The 12,216-nt window shown below is 42.7% G+C and overlaps 1 protein-coding gene across 1 annotated transcript in view; it reads left to right on the forward strand.

Moving 5' to 3' along the window:
• The window catches only part of CSMD2 (CUB and Sushi multiple domains 2), a 1,651,801-nt gene that overhangs the window by 610,243 nt on the left and 1,029,342 nt on the right, over positions 1-12,216 (forward strand). Inside the window, exon 4 of the mRNA XM_086956548.1 lies at positions 8,465-8,659. Coding sequence (XP_086812674.1) covers positions 8,465-8,659 — 195 coding nt within the window. The remainder of the gene's footprint in view (positions 1-8,464; positions 8,660-12,216) is intronic.

Raw genomic sequence — 12,216 nt, forward strand, 5'->3', positions numbered from 1 at the left:
CACAAAGAATCTGCCATTCTTTTCTAATGACCCTGCAATTAGTTTCCTGGAAACCCTTTTGCAGCAGTTCAGATTATAATTTCTAATTGGTGTGCTTGCTTAGCAAATGATACCAGTTCCCCATTCCCAATACCTTGGTGTCATTTATACAATGGACTAACGTTCATAACCAGTAGTTGTTTTTAAGAAAACAACGAATTTGATTAAAACTAAAACAGAGTAACGAGTTCTGGTTCCAAAATTGTTGAACTATAGACTCCTAAGAAATCAGGTTTGCACCATTGCAAAAGTCTCCCAATTGCTCTAACCCCATTGCTTTCCATAGCTGTAGGATTCCTTTAGAAATCTCGTAATCTTATATTGGGATACCAGCATGGCGAGCCGGGAGACTGTAAGATTTAAAAAATACCCAGCGACGGCCCGTGGAGGGAGTTACGGTGGGGCAGGAGGGCGGGGAGGGGGAGGGGCAGGGCGGAGGTTGCTTAAAACCGGCATATGGATAATTGCAGGTAAGTAAACAATTTAATTAATAAAACGAATTTCGTAGTGCGCCTTGCATCGCAAAATGCAATGCAGTGCGAGCTACGAAATTCGTTTTATTAATTAAATTGTTTACTTACCTGCAATTATCCATATGCCGGTTTTTAGCAACCTCCGCCCTGCCCCTCCCCCTCCCCGCCCTCCTGCCCCACCGTAACTCCCTCCACGAGCCGTCGCAGAAAATACCTCAATATGTGAAGTTATGGTGAGCGCTAGCTTGTACCTTGTTTTCTTTGCAGTTGGCAAGAAAACGGTCAATCTAATTTCACTTTCCACAATCATTCGATCAAATAAAAAAAATGTAGAAGCCAGGCAAGCTGCTACAAATTGAACCATCGGATCAAGTAAAGCAGTTTGATATTATGCCTACAAGTGCAGTAGTGCTAACCACCAATGGGTTACTTCGAGATGTAAAGTAGATATATTCACCCTAGGCTGTTTAGTAGATCATACAAAGCTTTTAATAATAGTATTTAATTCATCAAAACATGCAGTGGGAATATTAATGAAAAGATAAAAAAAAATGAATAAAGGGCGAATATACATTTTCAATTAAAACGAACCAGCCAATTGGAGACAAGGGCAAAAGGGTCCACCTCTCTAATAACTTTTTTTTACCTTACTGAGCATGGCCCCATAATTTAACTGGAATAATTGAGAGAAACTGTTTGTAACATGAATTCCTAAGTATCTAATAGGATGTTGTGGAATTGTCTGTAGACACGCAGGGAGCTCTGACCGCATTGAATTAAACAAAAGCAGTTCCGCCTTTATTTGATTGAATTTATAACCCCCTATGTGTGTAAAACCGGTAATTTCATTGACGGCATTCTGCATATTTATACTATCAGCCTTTAAATATAAAGTCATATCATCTGCAAATAATTACATTTTGCCATCCTGCCTATGCGTGGCAAAATCGATGGATAGGTGCAGATCCTCACATCATCAGCAGTGGATTGCGGGCGCGCGAGTTATATTGAGTCCAACTAACTATAACGTGGGAATTTCAATGGTTTTGTATGAGTGAAATATCAGCTAACTATAACTGGTGTGAAACCTATGTTTTTTTTAGTGAATATATATATATATATATATATATATATATATATATATATATATATATATATATATATATATATATATATATATATATATATATATATATATATATATATATATATATATATATATATGTATATATATCAAGCAATGCGAGTGTGATCTATGTTAATACTGCTTGTCCTTCTGGGTCTCAGAACTGGTAGTAATAAAAAATAGAAATTAAAATGGGTCCTTTTTGGCCCTGTTTTCATATCCTTAACTTTAGAGGCAAGGACACTGATTGATTTCTGAACATTGAATGTAAAAAACTTTAAGGTAACCCAAGTCAGTCCTGCTTATATTTCACAAGCTTTACTTAACCATGCATTCCCTGGGAGTGTTTTCTTTTTCCAGGATGCTCTTACAGTATTTTTTGAGCTGCATATTACTCTTGTAAAGTGTATACTTTGAGTCACCTCTAGGTGTTTATGTAGGGTACAAATGAGAGCTCTGAAGATTCTCTCAGTGGGTCAAAAAGGTGTTCAGAATACTTGGTCATCCAGTCCTTGGCCTCTCTGCAGAACGCAAAGACCAATGGTCACGGATTCCAATTGGAGTTGCAATTCTATGCAAATGCATGTGAAGAATGTACACAGTTGTCAAAATATTGATAAGGTGGAAATTAAAAGAAAATGTAGTGCTGATTGGTGAGTGCATGATTGTGTGTTTGGGGTGTTGAAGAGAAGGAGATGCAAGGAAGCACATGGAGGAGAGAGTGCAAATTGCACACTGAAAAGATGAAGTGAAAGTATGGAATATGAGGATTTTGGATAGATGTGGAGAGCAAAAGGTCATAAGCCCCCAACAAAGGGGCTTATTTACTAGCCTCTTGCACCACTGGTGCGACACATTATTTTGGAAAAAGTGACACACCCGCGCCACAAGGGGCTTGTAAATAATCCCAACAGTCTAAAGAGGAGGGTTGTGTGAAGGGGAGAACAGGAAAGATTAAAGCACTCTGAAGACCACTGGCCCTTCCACAGTTGCCACTAATATTTAGATCACAGTTTCATAATTTCAGAATTGAAAGCTTTTCAATATTCATTTTTTACAGCACAATGGTTGTTGTTACTCCTTTATCTTAAACAGTTAACAACAGTTGCCATAGCCAATAGTCCTGGCTGTATGTCAGTTGTGTAATATATCTGGATGCAAAAATAAAAAGCTCAGAAAGGCACCAAAACATCGTTTGATTTGCACTCTATGGGAATCAACAAATGTTGGTTTATATGTTTAAGCCACATCTTTATTTACATAGGCTATGCCCCATTTAGAGACCTCCACATTTTTTCACCCCATTTAAAGCCCTTTGTGTTTGTGTGTGTATGTATGATGTAGGCAGATGTTTTCACGACCTCCTGTACCTGTATTCATGCATGTGTACTTCAGCATGTGCTTCGTTAATGAGGATTTAATATGGAAATGTACCACATGTTTTTTCTTAATTTCGTAATGACGTTTTAATCGTAAAGATGTCAGCACTGAAACATTTCTCAGGAAAAATAATACACCCCTCTCTCTCTTCCCCATCTGTTCATGGTTACAACAGAAGAGCATGTTTCCCATGCAGCCTCCAGCCTCTCTGGTAGAAACAGCGGAAGGGGCGGGAAGAACGTTTAGAGGACTTCTACCGTTGGCCAGTTAAAAGTCTCGCGGCATGATAGAGCTCAAGCTCTGCGGCACAATCACTCTCCTAGCTTCTGCATGGGACTCGGCCAGCTCTAATGCTAGGGATTTCAAAGCCCCATACAAAATGACTTTTTAAAGTTTGGGAGCTCCTTCTCCCTAGTTTGCACAGACCATTTTAGGATATTTTTTGCAACCCACTGCATTTTTGAAATCATGTGTGGCAGCACTGTAAGGCACTGGCCTGCAAAACAGTAGCGGCCCATATTTGGGACGAATGGCGATGGGGGTGAGGGAGTCACATGGGTCGCTGAAGGGAGGGGGGATACAAAATAACTTTGAAAAAAACTTGCCTTCAGCCAGCCGTGTCCACGTTGCGCTCCTCTGATTCAGGCACAGGCTCTCAGAATTCACTGTGGCCAATACTGAAGCTGCTCTCACATGAGAGTAGCTTCAGGATTGGCCTGAGCACTCTTGATTAGCGCTCCAGGACAGACTCAGAAACTTAGCCTGCTCTCTCCAACCTCAGCAGTGCAGCTGGGGTTGGAGAGAGGTTCACTGTGCATGATGGTTTGGCAGGCCTGAGAGGGCCGGCCGAATCATCATGCGCAGTGAAGGGAGTGCACTACCACTCCCCTCAGAGCCGTCACCCCCCCAGGCCCAGCCCACAAGACTCAGCAGGAAAGGAGAAATAAAGCCAGTGTTGTTTTTTTTCTCCTTCCAGACGTTTTAGGAGGTGTGGAGGTGGTGACACTGCGGCAACAGCCTTACCCTCTCAGAAAACAGACCAGAATTTCTGAAGCACGTTCTATACCGCATGCATAATAAATCCTTTGATTGGAAGTTCGTTGGTGACCTTTGCAACTGATGCAGTTTCATCTCTGTGTGTATTCTGGGTGCTCTCCAGGGCCTTTAACATAGAGCTCGGTTAATGAGACAATCACTTAGTACCTGGATATTAATCCAATAACATCTGTTATTTCAGTGGCAAGCGACCCAAGACTTTGGTGAAAGAGCACTTTACAAATAGACGTTATGTTACTTTCATGAGTTACTTGCACGAGCAAGGATCAATGAATGAACATATGTGTGAGAAGGTGGTTGAGTGATGAATGAGTGTAAGAATACACATGCAATAGTTTGTCAATTAATAACTTCTGTTTGCTGCCCGTTTTGAAGATATTTAGAAATCTGCCACTTGATTCAGAAACAGTAGTGGCTGCTCTTTTTACATTGTGGTGTGCCGGATGGTAGGGAGTTGTGGGTTTTAATAACAGCAAAAGAAGCACTTACCTGCCACTGCCGGCCGCCATCTTGGGGTTCTTCTGCTCCAGTCGGACTCCGATTCCCATGGGGCTGGTGCACACTGCAAGGCTCCTAGACACAATTCCCAGCGCTGCTCTCAAGAGAGAAGCGCCATGATTGGCTTGAACAGGCTGGTTTTATGCTTACTCAGGTCCTAGGAGCCTGTGCTTCTTCTCCTCCCGGCTGTGCAACTCAGCTCGGGTGGAGAGAGATCAAAGTGCGCATGCCGGCTTGGCCCGCCTTGACAGCCGGCCAAACCGTCATGCGCACTTAGAGTGTGCACTACTCTTCCCCATACTCTCATCATGCCCTGGACAGACTTGGCTTGCAGGCTCAAGTGCAGAAAGAAAAATAAAATGATAATAAAATTGTTTAATTATCATTTTATTTCCCCTCCCTCAGCTGGCTCTAAGCGGGGGAATGGGTGCTGCAACTCCGCCATAGCGTAGGAGCTGCCGCTGTTCATAAAGCTTTTTCCTTGACTAATTGTGACAGACAGCTTTACAGAGCAGTCACTCTGGCGTGCATAACTCAGTTTCAGGGGCCTAGCTTAGCCATTGAGGATGAGGGGAGGAGGGGAGTGAATCTCAAATTTCCCAACTGCCAAAGCAGTGGGCTGCAGGGTACAAGGGCGAGATGAAATGGGTTTGGGATAAACGGTTTCTCTGAGGAGCAGGATCCCCACCGATTTGCATTAGGTAGGCCTCTGTCCAGAGCAATACAGAGTGTGAAAACTAATGGGCTGAAATGCTATCTGGAGTGATTGCACCAGGTCATACTATTTGAAAGCATTCATCCCATCACCTTTTGGGCATTCGATCGCAAATAGTATGCCTGGTGCAGCTTTGCAAACATTCTACTGTCAATGTTTGTGAATTCCAAAAATGAGTAAGTTGGCACCCATTCAAGATGGACTTCTGTAGGTGCATATTAACTACTTTTTTTGTAAACTGGTCACTATATATATTTACGATCCAGATCCAAAAGATGAACAAGTTACAACCTCTTAGTGAAATGAGAACTACAAGAATAGCCGACACAGACATAACAGACCTAACTCAGGGCCCGCAGTTGCAACTACCAAACCAAGAATGCATTTGAGGGAAGTCACAGCCCAAACACACCCCCTGAAGCTACGCCCCTGCCTGTCCCATCAGGGCCTGGTAGATCTTTCTAAGAACTCATGACTATGGCCAAGTACGATACAATGGCCTGAAATCCCCTGCCCTTGATGACTTATTTTAAATGTTTTTTCACTGCACGCACTCTTTTTTTACTATTTCACAAGTAGCTTTAATAGTAGAGATGTCAAATTGTTGCGTGAAGAAAGGACTTCTTGTTTCTAAACCTCACCTTCTACAAATCATTGTATTAACTGACTGGCGGACCCAAATACTAAACAAGAGTCAGAAATAGAGGGGGTGCCGGCAAATCAATAGGGTGAGCCAAGCTAGAGACGAGCCAAATCTTTACAATTTTGAAAAACGTATTTATTTAATGTGCAGAAGTGTTTCATATTAGTACATCAGAGTATATCACAATATAGACAGACATATTTTAATAAGGATATTTTTTTGAACATTCATGGCTTGCTACCACCCAACCATACCCGAGTCTGGTGGCTCAGTGGACTAAAGCAGCCACTGCAGCGACCTGTGTTTGACCTCATGGTCACAGGTTCAAATCCTGGCAGGTCCACTCAGCCTTTCATGCATTTGAGGTCGATAAAATGAGTACCATTGAGATGGGTAACCATAAACATCTGTTATTCAGCGCCAGGACATCTTCCGGTAATTGTGCGCTTTACAAATACACTTGTTATGCTATGTTATACTCCAACGACAATGCAGTTAGTAAACTAAGAGGCAAGTCAGTAGTCATGTAAACCCTGAGGTCCAGATTTACTAAGATTTTGCATCGGGTTGCGTCGCTTTAGTGGCATAACCCCCAAGCAAAATCCTTGTGTGCAGCTACTAACCTATACAACGTCAATTGGTGAGGCTTTGTGCAGTTAAGTAAATACAAAATAACACAAGGTAGCACTATGTGCTGCCTTGCTTTACTCTGCATCAAGTAGGCATTACATTGGTGGAGCATGGGCGTTCCCATGCATCGACCATGTATTTTGCTGCAACCTAGATTTACAAAGACTTGTTAACATGGGTGAACTCCGCTCCGCCTGTGGAGAGTACGGAGTTTTGCCTACTCCACGTACCGCAGAGAATGCAGAGTAGGCAAAACTCCTCACACTCTGCGGCAGAGCGCAGTTGCCCCGCCTCCACCCCTCATATTAAAAATGAATTAAAACTACAATAAGAAGTAAAGAAAAAAGACTTACATTCACTGCGGTGTACCCGGGCTGCTGTCCTCCTCTTCCGTGCGTCTAAGGTTGATCTGCGCATGCGCGCGGGCGCATTCCTTGTGAGAAATTCGAATGCACGGGAGCACGTGCATGCGCAGATCACCCTGTGACGCGAGCAAGAGGAGGAAGGCAGCCCGGGGACGCCGCGGTGAAGGTAAGTCTTTACTTCTTGTTATAGTTTTAATTCATTTTAAAATGGGGGGTGGAGGCGGTGGCTGAGCGGAGTTCCACTGAGTTTGTCCCCAACTCCATGGACCTCCGCGTAGTGCCACTCCGCCAGCTCTGCCCAGGGTTACTCAGATTCCAACCATGCCACTTTTACACTTGGTAGCAATATTGCAAAAACACAGTTGGATGTTGCGTATCACAAAAAGTAGAATTTGCTGCATATATGCCAAATCTCCTCTTTCGCCTATGTTTGTTGAATCCGACAATCAGGCAGAATGTCATGGAATGTCCTTTCCTGGCTAGCACAGAGTCACTCTGAAGCAGCCGGTCGTTCGGCCCCTGAAGTTGTCTGGTGCAGACCCTGAGTTATCGCCTTGATGTGGGAATATAGAGGACTTCAAAATTTACTTGCCAAATGCCATTCACCCCTTTCAGCAGGATCTTTATGGATAACCACAAAAACCCTGTAAGACAGTGTGCCTAAAAATCCATGTATGCAGATAGATGTGAGCGAGTGACTGAATTCATAAACTAATGAATGAATGGATTGATGCTTTTATTTATTGTCATTGCACCAAGATACCATTCTACCGAAGTGTACGCTTTAGAAAATTTAAAGGGGCAATAGTTTGAAATGATTATGAATATAAAGGATAGCCTTGCTGGAAGTGGGAAGAGTTCAACATTTGTTAGAAAAGGTTTTGAAAAATTGCAGAGTTCGTGAAGAATGTATGGCAGCTAGAAATAGGGTTTGAGAATCTGAAGGATATTTAGGCAGTGAGTGGAGAAGAGTGAAGCAGCCAGAGAAGAGGGAGCCAGTATAAAATGGAAGGAGAGAACCAGAGGTGAGTGTCAAATGCCAAGGTAACAGATGCAAGAGTGAGGCAAAGCATGACTCGATGTAAAGACGATGCATCAAAACCCAGTTTCAAATGAAAAAATGAATTACCCTGTGAGGGATTGTGACTGAAGTGATGTTTGAGTACAAAGGGGTGGTTAATCACAAGAGAACAATGTATTTCTGAATGGAATAAAAAGAAAACAGTTTGTGCCATTGTGAAACATGGCAAACAAGGCGAAGTAGTGCTCGAGGCAGCAGCATATAAAGGTTTGAATACAATATTTCGGGGCACCTGCGGTTCTTGATACAAGTGATTTGTGTTGAGTGTGTGATGAAGTATTTTTGGAAGCTCTAGCAACAAGGCCATGGTGCTTTTGAGGGTGTTTATGAAGATGAACAAGTTCTAATATGTTGTGAGAAATATTGTCAAACTACCAATGTATTAGTCTGTTGGTCTGTGGATACAAAAAATGCTCCCATTGGTTCACCACGCGTGCCTGTCTTTCTCTCCCTTGCAGTGTTACCGAGTCACACCTGTGGAAACCCGGGGCGGCTTCAGAACGGGGTCCAACAAGGAACGACCTTCAGCATCGGGGACAAGGTCAGATACAGCTGTAACGTGGGCTACTTCCTGGAGGGCCACGCGCTGCTGACCTGCCTGTCCAGCTCCGAAAAGAGCGCCTCGTGGGACTTCCCGCTGCCCTCCTGTCGAGGTAGGATGCTTGCTTCTGCAGCAGCTTAATGTCTTCCACGTACATTGAAGTGTGTGGGCGACCGCCCAGCCGCGAGATTTTTCTGCTCCAACGCCTTAAAATCTCGATATTGTGACAGAGCGTTAAGTATAATAATGTGCACTTTTAGGGGCTTTGGAAAAAAAATCTGCATCCGATTCTCTGCACTTTAGTTGAAAGGAATGATAAAAAGGCAATTAACAGACAAAGACAAGCATTAAATAGAGAAAAGCTTATCCCCTGCACACTGGCGTAATGTTTTTGGCCGTCTTAAAGAAATGCAAAGCAACAGGGAAATAAGACTTGATCTCGACAGGAAGCCATAAGTGTGTTCCAAAGAAGTGTTCTTATTTTCTATTTCTTAATTTAAAATCCGAAAAGGGTAGCGGAACAAATCCCCAGGAAACTAGAGAGGATATTTGTTTCCTAAAAGCACGACCAACTTCATACTGTTCCATAACAGCAATTCTGGCTCCGTTCGGCTCTATTCCGCTCAATATTTCTATCCCTTTCCAGCCTCTTCATCCTTATCTTTCCATCTCTTCCAATAATACATCTCGCTTTTTAATAGTCTCAGCCCTAGAACTTTTTGTTTCCGTTGACCTCACTTCTATCCATTCCTCTCTCTTTTTTTGGTGCTAATACATATTCTCTTTCACGCACTCTGTCTTCTCATGTGACTCTATTCCGCTAGCTGTCTCTTTCACTCCCCTCTCTTTCAATACATGTATCTATCTGCAGGGCACAAGTCCTAAGCAAGCATTGGCATAGCCAATAGGTCTCGCCGTTGGGACCTTATAAATGTTTAGCCATGCAACGGTTGATGTTGTTGCACCAAGGATATTGTGATGCATAACTAAATACTTAGAAGATCCTCAAAGGGAGATCTATTGGCTATGCCAGTGCTTGTTTTCTCCTCCAAAGCCAGCAAGTAAATACGTCATATTGGATAACTAGGGCTTACTATAAAAGCGCAAAGAAAAACTGATCGTGCAGCCATTTAAATATGCAGTCCTTGTAACCAGTGAGGGGCCTTTCCGAAATGTGCGCACTATGTTTTACTGCGGCTTGGTTATCGGATGAAAGCATTTCAGAAAAGGATTCAGGGGAAGGTGGTATGCTTGCTGTGTATAAGCTTCGGGAACGAATCAGCTGTATTTACTTACTTTTTATCCCCTTCCCACCATTTTTTTCGATTTCACATGACCTATCGCTGTGGATGTGGAGAGAATACAGGCAACATACACTGCCATTTGAAATGCTTGCTGATTAAATGGTGAAGCAGACTACTGCTTGATTTATCCACTGAAGAGACCTGGAAAAGAAAGCGAAAGCCGGCAAGCTAGCAATGTGCTTCCCTGCCTATTGGAAGATGTTTTTGAGTCAAATTGGATTAGCCATAACACAAACAAGTTCTGGAAGACCAGACTTTCATTGTAGAACGGGGTTACATCACGGCACATCTGTGCAAATGAAATGTGGTCTCATTGTGAACACACACGACAATATTGGTAAGAGAAGCAAAATAAAACACATCTAGGACGTGAGAGAGCGCAATTTGAATGAAAAGTATGTCCGTACCATATTTACAAGCTTGTAGCGTAAAGTTAGCACATGTAACTTTAGTAATAAGAAATATATCTGTAATTACTCTACAATGTGCATTGGAATTAGAAAGGCCCGTATATAGGTTGGGCTAATATAGAAGTGTGTGAAAATGCTTAAGAACAGTAGAACGTGCTAAACGAAATTCATGTACGTATGTAATTAATTAAATGGAGAACGAGATGAAATGTAAGTTGAAGAAACGTGCAGACTACCTAGCACTGTGTAAGAACGAGGGTATAACATTGTATTTTATGTAACATGGATTCGATTATAATGAATAAGTTACTAATTCGACTATGTATATGTGTGTTAAAAGTCATATCGTATAGAAGAGTTGTAGGAATTCTAGAATGGTGTGTTCATATGCTATTTTAACCTAATGGACCAAGGGTTCGCAAGAGTGTAGTCCACTGTATGTAATTTAGTGGGCTCACAGGGATAGGGGGATAGCTTTGATCTGTACGTGCGAGCCAAGAGTCAAAGGTCTCGTTAAATTAAAGTGACAATGCTGGATGAAGTTTTATGGCCTAGTGCGATAAGGGGCGTTTGGAATTTGGGTTCTTGTTTCGAAGTGTCTGTTTTCGAAGTGACCAGGGGGTTACAATCACAATTGTAATGAATAGAGCTCTGTTGAGGTGATAGACTTTGGTCTGAAGGTTTCAACTGGAATGTCATGGGGTTACCAGCACGACGGAGACGGCGCCATGAGAAGCAAGGTCAACTTAACAGACGACTCGAAGAGACGAAACTATGGAAAAAACCAGAAGCAGGACTACGTGAAATGTGTACGTGGTGGGCGTCTCAAGGGGGCGTTCCACCCATACTGTGATTTTGTATTTAGGGACAGCACCCCGGAGAGAAGGAAGCAGAAGAAGGGAGAAGGCAGAGCAGAAGGGAACAGAAGGAGAGCAGTAGGCCGAGGACCCTTAGCGAGCGGATGGGTAGGCAGAAAGGGTACTGCTTCTCGACATAGGTTTCCATCAGAGATTAAGAGAGTTTGAACTTCTTTGGAAGTCAAACGGCTGACACCTTTTTAGGTCAAGAACTTGTTGAGTAGAGATGTCATCTAGCATAGAGTAGGGACAGATTTAACTTGTTTCATTCTTTTTCTGTAAATGACGCACCATATCCACTTTGTGTCTATGCTATTTAATTTGCTGATTTTAGAATTGGTTTTGATTGTTTTCTTCTGTAGACTGAGATTCTTTAGGGAATTTATGTTCCTTTTAGTACCTGTATACTTGTTGAATCTTATATTGAGAGGATTGTATTTGCAAATAACTTTGGGTTTATATTAAACTTTTTAAACTCTACTAGTCGTAAGTGGTTCTTCAGAGTTGCGTCAGTCTATGGGGTTGATTTAACTTGTGGGGGTTTGCCTTTTACTCAATGACAGTCAATAATCGATCCAAAAAGGATGAATGAGATAGGTATCCAGGAGATCAGATAAGATATCAAAATCTCATTCCCCGCAGTTGGTAGCAGAGAAAGATGGTTGGCTTCTTGAGGAAGGCAACCTAGGTTAAGTCTAGATTACCCCAAGGCCCCTAGTCATCGACGACCAGAAGAAGAATCCCTGCCGAAGAAGGTGCTGACGGTGCGAGAGAGAAAAAGCAGCAGAGTCGGTCGAGAGTGAGTATAAGGGTCATGCGTCGCCAGATTGCGGTGTTTTGTGTTGTACCTGTGTTGTAATGTCAAGCGGAGTTGAATGCCTGTAGTGTGATTGGGAGAAGGTTGTGAGCGCGCGCAACCGGTGAAAATCTTAAGTCCAAGGAAGGGCTTAAGTGGTTCGGGTGTATCGAACATCCAGAGTAATTGTCTACCATTGTAAAGGGGGTCATGAGGTACCATTGATCGCCCGTTGGACCGAGATAGGGGGAATGTCAGAGTGAGTGTATGAGTAACGGACGCTGGTCGGACGTTTACTGTGT

Source organism: Lissotriton vulgaris, chromosome 2_1 (genome assembly GCF_964263255.1).
Source record: "Lissotriton vulgaris chromosome 2_1, aLisVul1.2, whole genome shotgun sequence".
In the NCBI taxonomy this organism is placed as follows: Eukaryota; Metazoa; Chordata; class Amphibia; order Caudata; family Salamandridae; genus Lissotriton; species Lissotriton vulgaris.